The sequence below is a fragment of the Lepisosteus platostomus genome, chromosome 12 (assembly GCF_059453375.1).
Source record: "Lepisosteus platostomus isolate fLepPlt1 chromosome 12, fLepPlt1.hap1, whole genome shotgun sequence".
Classification (NCBI taxonomy): domain Eukaryota; kingdom Metazoa; phylum Chordata; class Actinopteri; order Semionotiformes; family Lepisosteidae; genus Lepisosteus; species Lepisosteus platostomus.
The window spans coordinates 32,685,888-32,703,999 of record NC_142622.1 but is presented as its reverse complement, the minus strand read 5'-3'; the positions used below and the strand labels follow the sequence as shown (position 1 = coordinate 32,703,999).

The 18,112-nt window shown below is 36.5% G+C and overlaps 2 protein-coding genes and 1 long non-coding RNA gene across 4 annotated transcripts in view; all 3 read right to left on the bottom strand.

The window, feature by feature from the left end:
- Positions 1–640, bottom strand: part of LOC148651416 (ubiquitin-conjugating enzyme E2 E1-like) — a 28,085-nt gene extending 27,445 nt beyond the window's left edge. Inside the window, exon 1 of the mRNA XM_088601657.1 lies at positions 491–640. The gene's annotated coding sequence lies outside the window, so the exon portion shown is untranslated. The remainder of the gene's footprint in view (positions 1–490) is intronic.
- A 9,278-nt stretch (positions 641–9,918) lies between these two features.
- On the bottom strand, positions 9,919–12,120 carry LOC148651415 (uncharacterized). Its single transcript, XR_015925746.1, has 2 exons — positions 11,839–12,120; positions 9,919–11,046 (listed from the first exon to the last, which is right to left on the bottom strand). It is a non-coding gene; the product is annotated as an uncharacterized LOC148651415 (long non-coding RNA).
- A 143-nt stretch (positions 12,121–12,263) lies between these two features.
- Positions 12,264–18,112, bottom strand: part of LOC148651413 (ubiquitin-conjugating enzyme E2 E2) — a 142,766-nt gene continuing 136,917 nt past the window's right edge. Inside the window, exon 6 of one of the 2 annotated variants that reach the window (XM_088601656.1) lies at positions 12,264–12,425. In XM_088601656.1, the coding sequence (XP_088457782.1) occupies positions 12,331–12,425 (95 nt within the window). In that variant the 3' untranslated portion in view covers positions 12,264–12,330. Of the gene's footprint in view, positions 12,976–18,112 lie in introns of both variants that reach the window. The other variant, XM_088601655.1, reaches the window with a different exon arrangement.

Here is an 18,112-nt window from a genome sequence, read left to right as displayed (position 1 = left end):
AGCTGGGAACTGGGTAAAGCTCAACACAGCTAATGAAAGATAAATAGATATATATATATCCGTACTCTCATGTATCTGGCTACCCCAACGTCGCATCCATTCTGGAAATGTTTGACTTGCTTTTCAGTCCCCAAGACCCCATATAGTTGATCAAACTTCACACCCCGAAAAACAACTAACCAAAGCCTAAAATCTCAAACGGGTTTCATCCAACTGATCAATTTAACCTCTGGTCTTCCTTGCGGGGGTATATCAGCAGTGTCTCCTTTTTTTTTCTCTCTCCTCTCAACATTGCAACCGATCTGTCTATTCAGCTCCACTCGTCGCTCGGATCCTTTTCTTCATTCTGCTTTTTCCGACAGGTTAATATCCTCGTTAACCCCGCAAAAACTTCTACAGGCGGCCCCCTGTCGATGCCAGAGACCTACCGGGGGCCGTTAAGGAGAGTATTTACTGGCATTAAAGAATATTTTCGTCTTTTAAACGGTACCTCTCTTTGTGTCTGTGACTCCGCTGCCTGGGCTCGTGTCTCTCCCCTCTCGCGGAGCGGAAGTGCTGCTGCAGCAGCAGCTATTAAACAGGCAATGGCTTCTATTCTATCGGACTCGCTCGCAAATGATAATGTCAAGGAAAAACACGGGGTGGGGGAGTCTGGATGTGAACCGAGATCTGAGTATTCACATGGCCAAAATTTGTTTATTATTTTTTTCTAAACCCCTTCCTGTACCTAAAGCATACTCGAATACACGTATATCACCATTTCGTGTCAACATTGATATCCAGAGTTAATGTACGTGTTACTTTCTTAGAATGTGTGCTTTAAAAAGGGATGGGCAAGAGAATCAGCATTTGTTAAATAATTGATACAAAGCTGCATATCACTCAGTGTTGTGAATAATTCAAAGCCAAAGAATTTGTATTTCTTCTCATGTAAGCAACCTCAACAAATCATTCTGATGTGCTTGTTGGTCTTGGCAATTCTCCGGACAAAATTAATAGCATGCGCAGTGTAGGGAGGTTTATTTTTTTACATTTTCAAAGTTTTGTGGCAGAGCAACTCTTATGAAAATTATTTTAAGGAAATCCCCCGTTTGGACACTACTACGTTAAACTGAAACGAGATATTTTATGTCATGGTAGAACTAACCAGCGGTGTAATTCTTCCTGCGTAACAGAAAAGCAGAAGACAACATATTACAGTACCACTTTACCACCTCCCTCCCCCCGGTTATTCCTTATAATATTAGTATTACTTAACAGGTTGTGGGACGTGACAGTTTTGACCTCGTCTCCACATACTTGTCTCAGATTAGTTTGCAAGACAACGCTGGGTTATTCCATCCCTTATTACAGGGGTCTCAAACTCAATTCCTGGAGGGACTCGTGTCTTCTGAGTTTTGTTTCACCCACGTTCTCGATGACATTGTTGGTGTGATTATTTAACTAGGTGCTGAATTCTAATATTTCTAACCAGGCTCTAAGATGATTATTGTTAACTGGACCTTAAATGAAGTGAATGTCTTGTTTATCAACTACAGAAGACCTCAAGAACATTTACATAAACGTCTAATTTAGAGAACTGAGCATGAGACCCTGTTTTTAATTCTAACCTCGCTATTCATTGCTGTGATTCCATAATAAAATAAGTTTTTTTTTACTTTTAAATGTTCTCTTCACAATACAAAAACAGATCTGTCCTGAGTTTAGAACAAGCAAGACCACTTTATTTTGCCATACACTAGTATGCTATACTGATGTCTTGAATAACAAAACCCTCCCCAATTATGTCAGTTCCTGGAGGGTCTAGTGTCTTCTCATTTTTTAATTCTAATTTGAGCACCGATTACACAACATTTTTTTAATTTTACATATTTAGAATTTAAAAAAATATTTTACAGTTGATTACTAAAACAGTTGTTTCATTAACATTTCATGTTTTACTTACTGTTGCTTAGAAAACACCTCAGAGCCAGGAGCAAAGTATAAAAATTGTGCTGTTAATGAAATAATCTGACCAATTGGTATAAATGAGAGCATGAGTAGAAAAAAAAAACATCAGGCCCTACAGGAAATGAGTCTGAAACCTCTGCACCAAAACATTCAGTCATAAGACCTAGACAAGGGGTGTGGAATTTTATTCCATGCCTACTCTTAATCATAAGTTTTACTGCACCAAATTTAACACTTTTCAAAGATCTTCAACTGTTGATGATGTTGATTTCTAAAGAATGAGAAACCCTGCTGCACCCTGCCCCTTGAGTCCTTGAATTGTCTGCCTATAACCCAGACATTAGGGTGACCAGGCCTTCCAGGTCTTGTTCATTCAAATAGTGTAAAAAAAAGGCGCTTCTACGACTAGACAAAATACAGTACCCACCTACGCTTCTGGATAGCCTTCTTGACAGAGGGTCATCAAGAAGGAAGCAGAACAGTTTGCAGATCAAACTGTTTTTTAAAAGTTATAGAACTGTCAGTTGTTTTTCTATTCCTATTACTGTATACTAATGTTTGAGGATCCACAGTCCTGCAGAAGTGTTCTAAATACATTCATTATCGGTAAGATGCTTATTCACGGTAGTAGTTGTAGCACACCTGAGCCTGTCTGAGAAGCACAGGAACGCAAGACAAGGCTATACTATGGATTTTTAAAGCCTGTCAACAGAAAAAAATGAGAGAACCCCCAAAAAAACCAGGATTTTCTTTTTACCAAACAGGCTATATGCGTCACGATCTGTAGTTGGGATTACTAAACTAGTCAAACTCAACAAACTTCTGTATTTTTACAAATATCACGGTGTGCTGAGTAATTGTGGGTGGATCGTTGCCTTATCAGGGCCTGTCTTGTGGAGACGTTCATGTTACATAATACATCTGGTGAGGGAATACAGGAAGAGGGGGGTCGTATCATCCCAGTCTGTCCTGGGCAGGAGTGGGCACCCAGATGGAACAGTAGATTGGGTAATGGACTGGAGCTCCGTAGGAGCAGTGAAAGACGGAGAGTCAACTATGTTGACAAATTTCAGCTGTGAGCAAGATGGGCATTCATTTTTAAAATGAAATTCTAAAATTTAAAGATATCACAGAAACAAATAATTGTAAAACATACTGTACTTTGTAGCTCCCGGAAATAGATAAAAAAAACTTTACTGATTTTAAACACTGTAAGAGGAAGTTGGTTTGAAGTTAAGAAACTGTTTTTGAATACTCTTTTCAAATATCTAATTGAAGGGACAGAAATTTGTAAACACATCTAGACAGAAATTAATATGAAGAAACTATTGTAAAATGCTTCAAGATCCCTTGGGATGAAAAGCAGTATATAAATAGAAACAACAATTATTCATTAATCTTGTCTGGTAGAACTCAGTACAAATCAGGGTTCCTCCAGTCTACAAATTCCCCAGAATCTTTCAGCATCGGTTGAAGCTGAGAAATCATATACTGTACTTGAGTTTCTGTTTTTTTTTTTCCTTCTGTCAAACTATTAAATGGCCAGCAGCCATATCACCCTGAAACTCACAACTGGCCACTGAAGCTAAGCAGGTGTGAGCCTGGTCAGTACCTGGATGGGAGACCTCCTGGGAAAAACTAAGGTTGCTGCTGGAAGAGGTGTTAGTGGGGCCAACAGGGGGCGCTTACCCTGCGGTCCAGGTGGGTCCTAGTGCCCCAGTATAGTGACGGGGACACTATACTGTAAACTGGCGCCGTCCTTCGGATGAGATGTAAAACCGAGGTCCTGACTCTCTGTGGCCATTAAAACTCCCGGGGCGTTTCTCGAAAAGAGTAGGGGTGTAACCTGGCCAAATTTCCCATGCCTCCTAATAATCCCCCTCTATGAATTGGCTACATTACTTTGTTCTCCTCCCCCACCCCTTCCCATTCCGACGGCAGGTGGAGCGACGCGCCGGTTGGAGTATTTCTCGGTCGCAGTTAATGGCAACGTCTGCTCAAAGATTTGGTTCAAACCACCAAATGGAGACTGGTGTGCCGACAAGCGGACCCTTCTGATGCGGGATTAACGCTAGGAAAGAGAAAAGCTATTAAAGCACTGGACTGCCAAATCCAGGTTGTAGGTCATTGTTGTATACTGTACCAAAGAGTTTTTTTCTTCCCTAAAGGAGTCCAGCCTATCTGGAAAAAGAGCTAAGAGCTGAGCTTTCAGTTGTTAAAGCATGCATACTTCAGCTTTGACATTTTACACAGTGCACGAGAAATAAAAGTAGGAATTAATCCTTGAAACCCTTTGAGTGTTCAAAACCTATTCACGGGAATATCTATTGAAGCAGAGTGCCTTCAAATAGGTCGCAACAACACTGTCGAAACTGTTATTTTTGTTTTTCAGTCGTGTGTTCTGTAGCTGTGATCAAGAGATTAATTTGAATGATAAGTACAATATATTGTAAGTTTTATTTTGAAGTAGGCCTCATTCCAAGCATACATTCGAACATATTAAAACAAAACAATACCTTGGTTTACTGCAGTGATTTTAACTGAAGGTGCTGCGACACATTCACAAGTCATACAAATACAAGTCAGTATTTTGTTGCATATTTCACAATAACAGCCTTCTGAGGTCAACAAACCCTATGTGTAATTATTTTGAGATAATTTGCTCCTCTTAATTGGAGTTATCTTTTCTTGGGGTGTTTTGACTTTTTTATTTAGCATGTAATCTAGACTGCTGCTTGTATCTGCCAAACCCTGACAAAATAAAAAACGAAACAAAATGTAATGTTCATCTATTTTTGTAAATCTGAGTGACACAAATGTTTTTAGATTCTTATACATAGAAGTGTTTAAAAATGGTCAAGAATTCCTGGCTGGGCTTGTTAAATAATGTTGTGATGAAGCATTTATGTAAAGCTTTTAGGAAAAAGTAACAGAATTATCATATGAATATGCACAAATCCTCCTTTAAATTCACTACGGCTTAGGTAATATATGAATACACCTAATGTTCATGCTATAATTTAAAATAGTTGCCATGTGTCTGTCTCATCACTGTTTTTAAAGCTCTACAGTTAACAGCAATAAATAAAAAGTTGGCAGATAATCGCATAAATATGATCTTAAAATGGACTTATAAAACTGTATATCTGATATAACTGAAATAATACATATACTTTACTTGACTCCTTGCTTTGGACTTGGAGACTCCACCTAAAATCTATGGACACATACTGTAGCTCAATCACATTATTGCACAAATTGAATTGGATTGCATAGAGTGGTAATAATTTCTTGTCCCGAGTTGCCACTTAATTACTGTATCATCTTCCCGACAACCTGCAAATTAGAATGCAGATTGCCTTCCACTCAGGATTTCAGGATCTGAGACCACAGTGTTCTTTTCGTTTGGACTAGTTTCAAACTTGACCTTGGGCCTCAAGAGACAAAGGGTTATGCTGCATTAGTCTGCTGTTGCCACCTATTTCCCACACCATCTGTTGTCCACCCTTGGTCATTTAGTGGCTACCTGACTCTTTTTGTAAGTTGATCACCTCTCACACACGAGGGCCAGACCATTAACATGTTACTTAGATGGGGTCATTTGCATAAGCATTTGAATTTTAAATAAACCTAATTTTCTAACCAATTGTCTCTAATGATGCGAGGCAAATTCGATTCCGAACCTCATATAAAACCTGACATGCTTTTCATCAAAAAATATTTAAGCTGCCATTTTTCATATTTCTAGTTCTTCTCATTTAGTGTGGTCAAGCTGTTCCCTCTGCACAGACAGGTAATGGATAAAATGTCAACCTAATGAAAAAAAATAACTTAAAATGGGCTGGGACCCTCAGCAGAGCAAGGTTAAGGGTTTTCATTCAACTGTGACTACTTCATCTGGTGCTTTCATAGGTCCGGGTAATCTCTATTAACCAAGATATGTGCAAAGTCAAAAGATTAATTACACTCACTGTGGAAACTCTAGTCCTTTATAGGAGAGATAAAAACCCTGAAGTTGTACTTAGCTTCCATTTGGAATACAGATCTAATGCTTTCAAAATAATAATATTTTTTGATTGTCTTGAATAAAACAGAAACTCTTCATAAGAAGGAGCGAATCCAAACAATCACATTCTTCTGAAGTGAATATAAGCAAGAATGAGAGAATAGTGGAAGAGAGAATCGATATGTTGCATTAAATAAAACGATGATTCAGAGATATAGTGCATTTAAAAGCTGCCTTCATTTAATCTTGTAATTATATCACCTGTAGGCTTCTCCATGTTAAACAATAAACCATAATTAGAAAGATCAAAGCACTGAATTATTGCATGGCAAAGATCATTCTAACAGAATGGGTTCATATCATATTCTTTATACAACATGCTATAGTCCTTTAAATTAACAGCAGTGGAAAAGATGTGTGTATTACTTTCAAAATTAACCTGCATTCCAAAATCCAGCATGAACATCAGCAGTAATAATACAATCAGAAAAAATGAGAGAGAAACTTGAAAATATATTTCAGTGAGACTAAGATGCATCAAGTGCAGGAACAAATGGAACATTGGAGATTTTTTCTTCTAGTTTATGTCTGTTATGTTTCGCTGGTAGTGCAGAAATATTCAGTGAACAGGTCATGTGTATTGTATTGTTAAACAGAATGTCTGGCATGCAGGAAAGTTGCTGTTTTTTTTACCATTGTAAACTGTACAGGAGCACACTGGAGTTCATGGTGTTAAAACAATTATACCATAACTTTATGATAATGCCTATTGACCTTTTGCAGAGGGAACAGTAAGTTGATGTATTTTATTCATGTGGGTACCTCACATAAATTTATTTTATAATGTTAGTTTAAGGGAAACAGAATTTACAGTCCTGTGATATTTCGTCAATCAAATAATGGAAATGTATGTCCTGTGCTGGAGGCTATTTACCTAAGCTGATGAATTTTACAGAAACTCCCACCCACGTTGGTATCAGTTTCTATTTATGATACTGTCGAAGCAGCAAGGCTCTTTATTGTTGTTATATTATGAATGCAATGCTCATCATTTTCATGGCTGGCAAAAGTATAGGTAGATAACTGGAAATAGACCAGTCATGCTCTTTTCACAAGAAATGTCACACAGCTTCAGTCCTACTTTACATGAAGGTTTTATAGCTGTGTTTTAGTCACCACCTTGTTCAAAAGAAGGAAAAAATGACACATTTATTCTACTAAGCACATTATTACATCAGTTATGATTCCTGTGTTTTAAAGTGGAGCAACATTCAGAAGAACCTACCACCCTTGAGAGGCATGGTTAGCAGTTTAAACGTGTGGCTTTCCTCATTGTTTCGGTGAAACTAGCTCTTCCAGAAATATGTCTTGCTGAAATGTCATGTCTAATCATAGGTAGAATATTAGGGATTAATTAGTAAATGTTATAAGTTCAAACCTGCTTCAACAAGAATATCTGGTAGTTTATACTTTTATTTTAGAACCATATGTTATGTTAACAAAATATGGAGACACTTTTTCAGAGTTTGGTGTCCGTAGAAATCTTCAAGATTTCAGCCAAAATGCTGAAAATGACATCAGTCAGAGTAGTACAACAATGTTTGAAAAGTAATGCTTGCACTGCTCTTTTCTCTGAAAAAAAAAGTGACGAATTTTGTCATGCAGGCACAAGGAGGTGTCATTTGCTGTGGTCTGGTCAGAATGTCAGGCTTGATCACACTCTGGTAGCTGACATTGGTTGGTGAAAACTATTGCTCGGTAGGCATTTTTTACAAAGATATGCTAAGATCAACCCAGTTATCCCCCTTCTGCAGTCAGCTATATTGAACGCTGTACTCTGAATTTGTATCTCCCAAATCTTTTTCTAGACACAGAGACAGTTTTTGTCTTTTGTGTTTCAAATCAATCTTATTTATTTTTCCACATTATCAAGGTCACCATATTTTTCAGAAATATTTATTAGCAAAATGTAAAAGCAATCAATCTCGCAGGTTGTGATGAGGATGAAGCTCCCTGAGTCATGTTTTAAATGTTTGAATAACTCAGAAGTTAACAGCAGATAAGTTTTGGGAATAAACTTTGCACATTCTCCATCTTTATAGTAAAATAATACTTTAACTAATGCTGCACCTACAAAGTTCTTTCTTAAATATATAACAATATATTTAAGAATAAGAGTATATTATTTTAAATTCAATAAGAATATTTCTACAGATTTTGTACATGCACTGGCCTCCAAGAATATTGGGACAGCAGAGACAATTATTTTTGCTTTACAATGAGTTTCCAATTTTGTGATTTTGAGATTATATCAATGTTAGGATGTTTTATTTTTAGGTAATTCCATACCTACTTTTGATTATTTTTGCTAGAACAAAAAACATGTTTAAATCCAATGATTTCACACAACAATACATGTGGCAAAACCTTTGCTTGAAGTAGATTTCAGAGTGTAAAAGTCAGTCTTTGGATTTCAAGTATGGAGTTTCTTCTATATAAGTACACAAAGTGTTTCTGTAAACTTCAAGATTCTGCAATGTTCAGTTACATCAGTCCATGAAATTTAGTTATCAAAATGTGTAGAATTTATAATTATGCTGTCTCAATTTTCTGCAAACTATCTTCTTTGATAACTTCAAATCTATGCTGTGGAGATTGTGGTGTTTTCTCTGACAGTTGTTATACAGTTTTCCTTGGCAGCTCCTGCAATTGTTCTGTCATCAAATGCAGATGTTTCTTTTTTTTTGGTAATTATACCAGTGGTTTCTTTTGTTATTATATTTAAAACTCTAGACTTTAGTATATCCAATTTATGTTTCTTTAGAATTCTTTAATAGAAAGCTCTTAAAGGCTTTCATTTTGACCATCAACTCTAGACTCCAATCACAGAGGTCAAAGCAAAAAAGATTGCTATGGTGTTCATTGCTCCTTTATGAGTACCTACTTATCCCACAACAACAACAGACTAGCAAGAGACTCCAGTCAGCTTACAGCCCCATACTTCTGTTTCTTCAAAATAAAGAGGTTAAACACCACCAGTTTGGTAAATTGAGCCAAGAGAGTAGAACCTAATTGCATTTTCTTAAAAATCAAATATTAAGAAGTTGCATTTATCAGATGTTGTTTTTTCATAATTATTTGTACCAATACTTTTGGAGGACACTATAATATCTAGGAGTTACAGATATTAATCAAATGAAATATGGAAATGATTACTGATCAGTTCCATGCCTTTCAGTTTTAACTGCAACACTTTGATATTATTGCAGAATAAAAAGTTTGGTCAAAATAATGCCTGGATGGTTTTCAAATGAAATGAAACACAAAAGACAATGTTCTCACTGAGTGTGAAGTATGAAGTGTAGTTTACATTTTCCTAAGTGCTAAATGAGCAAAAGCCAAATAATAAAAAAAAAGAGTTGGGGCACAGTTTATAAAGTGTAAATATGAACAAAATTAAAATATATGGCAGAAGTGTACAATCCAGAATAAAATGTCATAGAAAATAATTAACACAGAATATATATCCACTATCACTCACAAGTTTAATTGTTGGTAAAATAATGTGTTTTGAAATGATTACCTTAGACTTTCCAGTCTTATCCAAAATGCTTTCTAGGGCTGAACATTAGTAGCTGGGATGGAATATTTCCAGTATTTATGGTCTTGAATCCAATGGGTATTGTGCCATTCAGAGCAGCAGGGCTTTGTCATTTTCCTTGTCTCTTTATATGCGATTATGTCCAATTGGGAAACCCCTCTCATTGCTTTTACATTTCAAATGAGCCCTGAGAATTTCAAAACTAGGTCATTTTCTGTGGTCTGTGAAAAATGATTACGTTTGAAAGTGCTTTGTTTCATTTTATTTTAACAAAACGTTACTTAAAATTGAAAGCACCTTCTTGAGATGTGGATAGCATTACTCACAATTTAAGAAAACAAAACATACGCTCACTCACAGACTGTTTAAATCAAATCATTTCATTTCTGTGTCCATTTGCAATTGCCAGTCTTTCAATAAAATTAGTCAAACCTAGTGTTCCAGGTACAACGCTTCCTAAAAATTCAAAACATTATGTACTATACCAGTGACCAGGTACTCAATACCTTTTATTATTTCTATAGCTGCATCAGGCAACTTGCATTTTAAAACCTTTTACTTGGCAAATGTAACACAGACATTGTTCTGCTGGGTTCTCAATAAGGAAGCTCCTTTACTTTATTTTGTTTTCAGGTCTAAGTGTGTATTTTATATTGCAGAGAACCTCTCTAAAGCAGAGAATCTCTTTATAAATGGCCTTCCATGGAAAGCAATTTGTCATTTCAAACATCACTGATTATTATGTGTGTTTTTCTTTTGCTTTAAATGAAAACTTATTGATGTCTGGCTATTCAGTATGTTTGGCACTGCTCCCCCGAGACCCAGCTGAAAAAAGCAATTTTATTACAAGCACAGAGTTGGGTGCTGTCTCAAGCAATTAAGAGGCAGTAATCACTGGAAAACCTTCGGAGATTAAAGGTGCTGCAGCACAGGGAAATGCCAGGGTAAAAACAAAACGCGATAACAACAAAAAACACTGAATAAATCACAATAACAACAGAACAAGAAACTAAGTTGGTTAAGATTAATACATTATAAATTGATACATGCATGACAATAGTTATAGCATCCAAAAGAACACCTGATGCTTCTTTATTGGGGACTTTTGATAGTTTAAAGGTTTTAGTCAAAACTGCATATTAGTTCCTGAACTAAAGATGGTTAATATCTTGGAACTGCAGACACTGCTCTGTTATCACCAATAGGTGTAAATCATGGCAAACTGCATTTAGAATGTTAACAACCTTCTGGTAACCTTAAAATATTACCTCCGTTTTCATGTCTAGTGCTGTCTCTGCACGTGTTCACATTCTGGAGGTCAGTTTTGAAGGATTTATAAATATGCATATGAATCTGTACATTTCAGGCTGCATACATCTGAGAGGCATCAGCTTTGCTCTTAAGCAGCTGGCTTGATCTTTCTGCTGTGAATCCTGGAATGCCAGTGGAGCTTGTGAATCAGCTTCATGTAGCTCAGAAGCTATTCTACCTGAAATACATGACCACAGGCAGGCTCATTTTCACATACTTTAATAATCCAAAAATGTAAAATTAAAAGATGAGACAGTAGCTTTGGGCACTTCACAGATAAAAATGGCTACATGGACTGGAGAGGTTTGCTGACCACAGTTTGGAGTCTTTTTTACTTCGTACCCAGACTAGAATACTGTTTAAAAAAAATTTACAAACTATCTCACATTTGGATATTGCAAAAAAAACTTTCAATCAAATCCATTAAGAACGCTTAAGAAGTATTGTTCATTTTCACAACTGAGAATAATCTCATATATCTCAAATTCAATTCACCCATTAAATCATTCTTTAGATTTACATTCCTGACAAAAAAAATACAATAAAAAACCCCTGCTTTTTCCATACCCTTGCACCCCTTTAGGCGTGAAGCAGGGGAACCAGAGCATTTTTAATTCAGGACCGTTAGCCAAATAAAATGTAGTCTACAAATTATGCTGAAGAGTGTTTTGTAGAGATACAGTATAACACCTCTACAGTCTGCTCTATTATTTCAGCATCTTTCTGTTCAGAAAAAAAAAATCATGAGCTGTTAGGAAGCTTCTCGCCTTTACTCCTGTGATTAGTTTTTAAACCAAAAAAAGCTGAAAGAGTCAAACTTCTATTTCAGCGGAAGAAGTCCAGCACGTCAGAAGAACACTTACATGTTAAGCTTCAGCTTAGCAGCCAAAGATTGCATTTGAAATGTTACGCAAACGTTTAATAAAGACAAAGATTAGGAAACCAGACTGTTCATAGAGGTTGTACTTACTGTTGTCAAGGACTGTATAGCTAAACAGCACGACACATTGATTTTGTAACCCATTTTACAGTCAATATTGTCATGTTTTCCACAGAGCCAGAGGGACATTTCCTTGAGGACGCAGGGATCTGTTGCCCAGCTGTTCTTCTGCCGGCTCTGCTGGATGTGAAGCACTGCCCAAGTCCCCATGTTGTGTGTGACCTTCAGACTAGCACACGGAGCAGCATAACAAACCTTTCATTGTAGTAATAACACATTTGTGTGGTTAAAAAGGAAGTGATTTAAGGAAGTGGTAAGCTTGCGCTGTGAGACTAAAAGTGAGAAACATTTAAATTACCCATTGAGTTTTAAACAATACTGTACAGTAACATCTACATAGGCTCAAAGTTTCCACTGCAGACAGGAATGAAAGACAATGACATACCATAAAAAGCTGTATTTTCAGCCACAGTGTTTTATTGAGTGCTTAATAATGCAAGTGTACAACAAACTGATCCACAGTCAGAAGTGGCAGGTAGCTAGGAAATTTACAATTATTTTTGTAATGCAGATCTTCTTCAAATACATTTTTTTTCTGTTGTCTGCAGCAACAGCCTCTTAAAAAAGGAAACACAAAAAAAAACCTTATAAACAAAAGGCAGAGCATAAAAACCATTTGCTGAAACTAATACAAATCTCCACCCTGTTTACATGCACCCACCATGAATGACTTCAGTACAAAAACTTAATTCTAAGCACTACATTAAAGTAGAAATAAGATATATTCTGCATTTGTTCCTGGGACCACTTCGAACAGGAAGAATACACACATATACATAGCTGGATAATAATAAAGCCTTTTCCTATAACAGTTCCAACATTCAATTAAACTGGAAAATCACATCCCAATCTACTCTTTGTATAAAAAAGAAGCTTTCAAGTCAGCAAGGAACAAAGGACAGTTTTTTTTTCACCAAAAGGTAAACAAAAGGTACAGGGGAAGGGGGTGGTCTACGGATGCACTTTGTGAATGTGCTTTGAAGGGAAAAGGGGAATCTGTAGTGGATTTTTATGTGGCGTATCTCTTGGTCCACTGTTTGGCTATTCTGTCATGTTCTGCTCTGTTAGTCAGATACTGTGTAGCAATGCTTCCAACCAGGGGATCAGCTGCAACAAACAAGAAAATAAGTCAGAATTAGGTGCTCATCAAGGCCCAGTAAGGAACCCTACAGATCCAAAGTGGGTTTATTTACCATCTTGAACAGTCAATGAATTCAATTTTAGTAGTCAAAACACTGGCAGTGTTTTCCCAGTAGAATGCACTCAAAGGATATGAAATAAGTCAGTAGCGTTTTGTGTATGCCACAGCAACACAAAACAATGTCAAATTAAGACTGAATGCTAATTTAAATAAAGCGCAGCAAAAATCATTTGTCCTGTCCATCTGTAAGAGGATACAGTTTTGGAGTCAAAACAGACCACATGGTTTTGTAAGCAAAATTCCTTTGTAATCCAACATTCTTCGGTGTTATGACACTGGCTCCCCAGCAGCAGAGAATACCTCGTGCGCAAGCTTCTACCTCAACCCTCAGGGGAAGGTGTGATTCGCTTAGGTCAAGATAACCAATCAGACCTCTCAATTACCACCACACCTCCACTCGCCTGAATACTTAAATCCATTCCACAGTACCTACCTTGCTTAGTATTTGGTGTTACCTAGTGAGCTCAACTTCCGCCTTTCCTGCAAGCACTTGCCTTGTGTGTCTTTCCTGGTTTTAAACTATGGCTTACCTTTTGAGTACGGCTCTTGGATCATGTCTTTGGCTCTCCATTGGATCTCTCATAAAAGTACTTATTAATGATCTCAAGCTATTCTTCTCTACGACTACGACTCCTGGACTGCATCTCGGCTTCTTCGCTGGGTCTTACGGTATAAAGCTCTTTTTGGTTTATGGACTCAAGCTCACGTTGTTTGGATTACGAATCTCGAATCTCGTCCCTTGCTCTGTCTACACCAAACTGCCTGAGCAGATATCTCAACTCACTCATCCAGCCTCCGCAGAGGGTTCAATCCTATAAAACCACTCTGTCACTTGCGTAACACTTGGTTATTTACTGATGGATATTATTCACTGACACAATATGGACAAAGTTAAGGGACCCAGATTGCCCAGACGCCCATACTTAAACACAATATCCTGCAATAAATATATTTTCCTTTCTTTTGTCTAACAAATGTTATGGTGATACAGATTAAGTTTTATCTTCTGAAAAGCATACAGTGCCATAGTATCTATCTCTTTAGTCCCTGTACATATTATTTTATATTACACACTTTTCTGTATGGTTATTGTTACTGTAAGAGACCCACTATTACATAAATGCATATAATTACCTAACTTCCATGTAAAAAAGAAAATGGAGTTAAGCCTGGATAACAGATGTTTAAGCAGTAACAAGTTTAAGTAGTAACAACTGAAGAAGGCTCCACAGCCGACATGTTGTGTCTCTTTTCTGTTCAGCATGGAATAAACCTTTACTTGTTTCTTTAAAGCCTGGATAATGCTTCATTATGTGAACAAACACAAGAATGGTGTGAGCATCTGACCTCGAGGGGAGTCAGGAGGCCATTGTAGGCTTGCATTAGTGAAAACAAAATTATTTTATAATGAAACGAGACTAGACACTAGGGCAATTGAAATGTAAGGGCAGGAATAATAATAAGATAAGCAAAATAAAGAAGCACGAGGTGCTTAAAAACATGAAAAGGCAAAATAGAAAGTACAGTAACAGGATGGCCTAAAATGCAACACTAATACTTATAATAGTGTATGTCCATTACAAAGTACATCTGAAATTAGAACAGAACCCTACATTAAACAGCATAACAGCTAATATGGTACTTTCTAAGGATCATAATCCATTAATCCTAAGCATCTCCCTATATTAATACAACATGCACTATAAAAATGCACAGTTAAACTGGGGATCAAATGACATGCAGATGTTAAACTGATCTGACCATATTTGGGAAAATATCAGTGAAGCAAGAGAAGAAGGGTGGTGCATATTTTGAATTAATTTCTAAATAATGTATCTGCATTCTCTTCTGTATAGAGGAAACATCACAGATGTTGTGTGTATTTGTGCTAATAAACCTCAGTAATAGTGAGTCCATTTGCAAGACCTATTTCAACTAATACTGTACATTAAGCTTATGATTTGTTTGGAAAAACAAATTCCAGATGTTCTCTACAAATTGTCCTTTGCCGCCTCCTCTGATGGATTCTGCTAAATTATACTGTAGGTTAATCTGTCCCCAAGCACATCATCTGTCCCTCCTGTCATACTGTAACTGTTCAATAGAAGTCAATTAAAGATATACTCCTGAAATACACCATGGGTTTTTCTTTATATGTGCTAAATGTACACATTGGCAATTAAAGACAGTGAGAAGGGTTATTTAAACATTAAATATGTTTCCATCTTATTAAAGTCATAAAACAGACAGTTAAAAATTACAAATATGCATCATGTTGCAGTCAAATCAGACCAAAAATGTCAATTACATTTAATTACATGTAACCTAATTTACAGTAGTTGGGGTACACCTTATTAGTACTGCTTATATGATATATTGTGCCTATTGCACATGATGTTGCAGGGATTTTCAATTCTCAAGTCAGTCTTTAGTAGTCTCAAAATCATGTCTTAACTCAAGCCTAGAGTCTTCAAGATTTTATTCCACTGGAGCTCTCTGTTATATATCTAATTATTTATTTACTGCATAATGGTAATACATATATACCAGGCTCCAAGACGTGTTATATGTAACTTTAATAAAGAGAATGTTTTGAACAATCAACAGTAAAATGACCTTAAGAAAAATACTATATATATCTAACCAAGAAAATAATTAGTCTAATTGTTTAATTGACCACTCGGGCTGGAACATAAACTTAAAGAAATCAGACCCTGCAGGAACTGAATTTTAGACCTTCATGCCTACTCCACACCTACTAGTTTTCTGTCTAGCCCAACTTAATTACTTCAGGAATACTTCATTGAACTAAACTGCTTGGTTCATATGTTCAGAAATTCAGGTTTTAATGTGATAAGAAAAATAATTGGTTAAAATATGACTATAAGATAAAAATGATAGTTCAAATTAATCATATGATTAGCTCAATTACAGGATCAATAACCAGCAGGTGTGAGTCCCAAGGACTGGAACAGGAAACATTGATCTAAGAAACTGCTGAATTAACTTAATACCAGTTTAATATATGCCTAGGTGCAGCCAGCTGTTAAACTGTGTTCGATGCAAGTCAACATTTACAAGTTATCTGGAGGTGGTTTAGTTAACTGCAGTTGATAACATCCTCCAAGTTAACACTCATAAATTTATTAAGCCTTCCATCATACATTCCTTTGGATGACAAAAAACAATCTGGAAAAAAAAAAACTGGGAAGCTGGAAGGTTGGGATAACAGTGGCGTAAAGGTTTTCTCCAAAACTACAGCTAGTTACCCTTTCCTTTATACATCATCAGGTTAGGAAGAATGAGGGCACTTGTCTGTGACAAGTGCTGCGTATTTTCGGAGACCTTAAATCATATTAATATTGTAACTAAACTGAGTAACTTCACTGTCTTTTCAGAAACAAGACATTGTATGCATTTGACAGAAAGACCTCAAAGCAAAAAATGACACCATAAAACCACACTCAAATTCTTTAACAGCAGAAAGGAGAATGATGACTTGGTAGACTACCTTGATTGATTGACAATCAGGGATTTTAGTGCCTAGAATGGATAGCTTACAAATTCTCACGCTGGTCTGAGATATGGATTCCCACAATATGCTGACAAATACTCCCATTGGTGACTAATAGTGGCCCTCTGTGAAAGAGAATGTGAGAAAACCATATTGTATGGGTTTCATTCTTCATCAATAATCTGGCTTTAGAGGCATATTACTGACTAAATATACGTGCAATACAATCAAACCAGCTTTTTGAGGCTGTACAAAATCCATTAGAATAAGTGGCTATTATATTAAAAGCCTCCTTTATCTTTTGTGAGTAAGGCTGAATGAAGATGCCTAGAACAAGAGTGCTATAAAAACACATCTGTGTTGGGGGTGAAGCAGAGCGGGCCCAGGTCTGATCTGTAGTCATGCGTAATTAGTATCTCCAACTCACTAGAACTGAGATTCCAACCCACAAATAGGCCATCGGGGGAAATCAATTTGTCTTGTGTTACCCTGCACATCTTTTTCCTGTATTCATCTGAGAGGAGAGCCTGGTTTTGATGTGTATCATCAAAAAAGACAGACTGAAGATGAAAATCCCTAGTATGCTAGGTCTTTCAGACATAACACTGAAACAACTGATTAATTATATACATTTTTCCCACACTTTCTGAACAAATGCCTCTTCATTTCTTAATACATGTTAAGTCTAAAGAATGCAAAGTGAGAAATGGTGGAAAGCCTTACACATTTAATTTAACGTCTTTCCAAACACATTTAACAAGGAATCGTGTTATTCTATCAAAATGCACTGCAATTTAGCATACTATTATAAAGTGTGATTTCTTTTTTGAGGATTTTTTAAAGAAATTTACTTACATGACAAGTAACATCTGTGCAGTTTACACCTTTAGAGAAAGAATTCAATAGTTCTCTTTACAGATCTAGCTTTAATATAGATCTATTTGGTTAGGTTTTGGCAGTGTAATGGCTGCCTGAAAAAAAAAAACATGTTGTAATGTCAAATTAACATTTAATGCAGGCTCTGGTTGTTCCAGAAAATCATGACAGGATCCACTTATTCATTGTGAACATATATTTGATTTATTAAAGGTTTGGAAAAACAAAGTGTTGTCTAAGAGTGTCACAATAAAATGATATGTGTGCAAAGTAATGACAGACCTACTGTGAAACGATTAATGTAAGCTGACTAAAGAATAATCTATTTTCAATATTATCTACTGTTGTACTATGCCATTGGTCTCTTATTGCCACATTAGTGCTGCTGTTTAAACCTCACAAACAAAGTATAATGACCATTAGCAATTGTAACATTTCATTTTCTGTGTAGAAACTGTAGCTTCAAATGCCCAGGTTGCGCGAATGAAGAAGTGCAGGTTGGACAAGATCTTGTGTGGTTATGGCATGAAGCATGGTAATGAACGCCTCAGAGGGTTAATTACTGTAACTGTCATTCTGCTCTCTGTGCTTTCACTGCTTCCTAATGAGGACTCCCATGAATCTCAAGCTTCAGGGTGACTGAACAGGCTAAG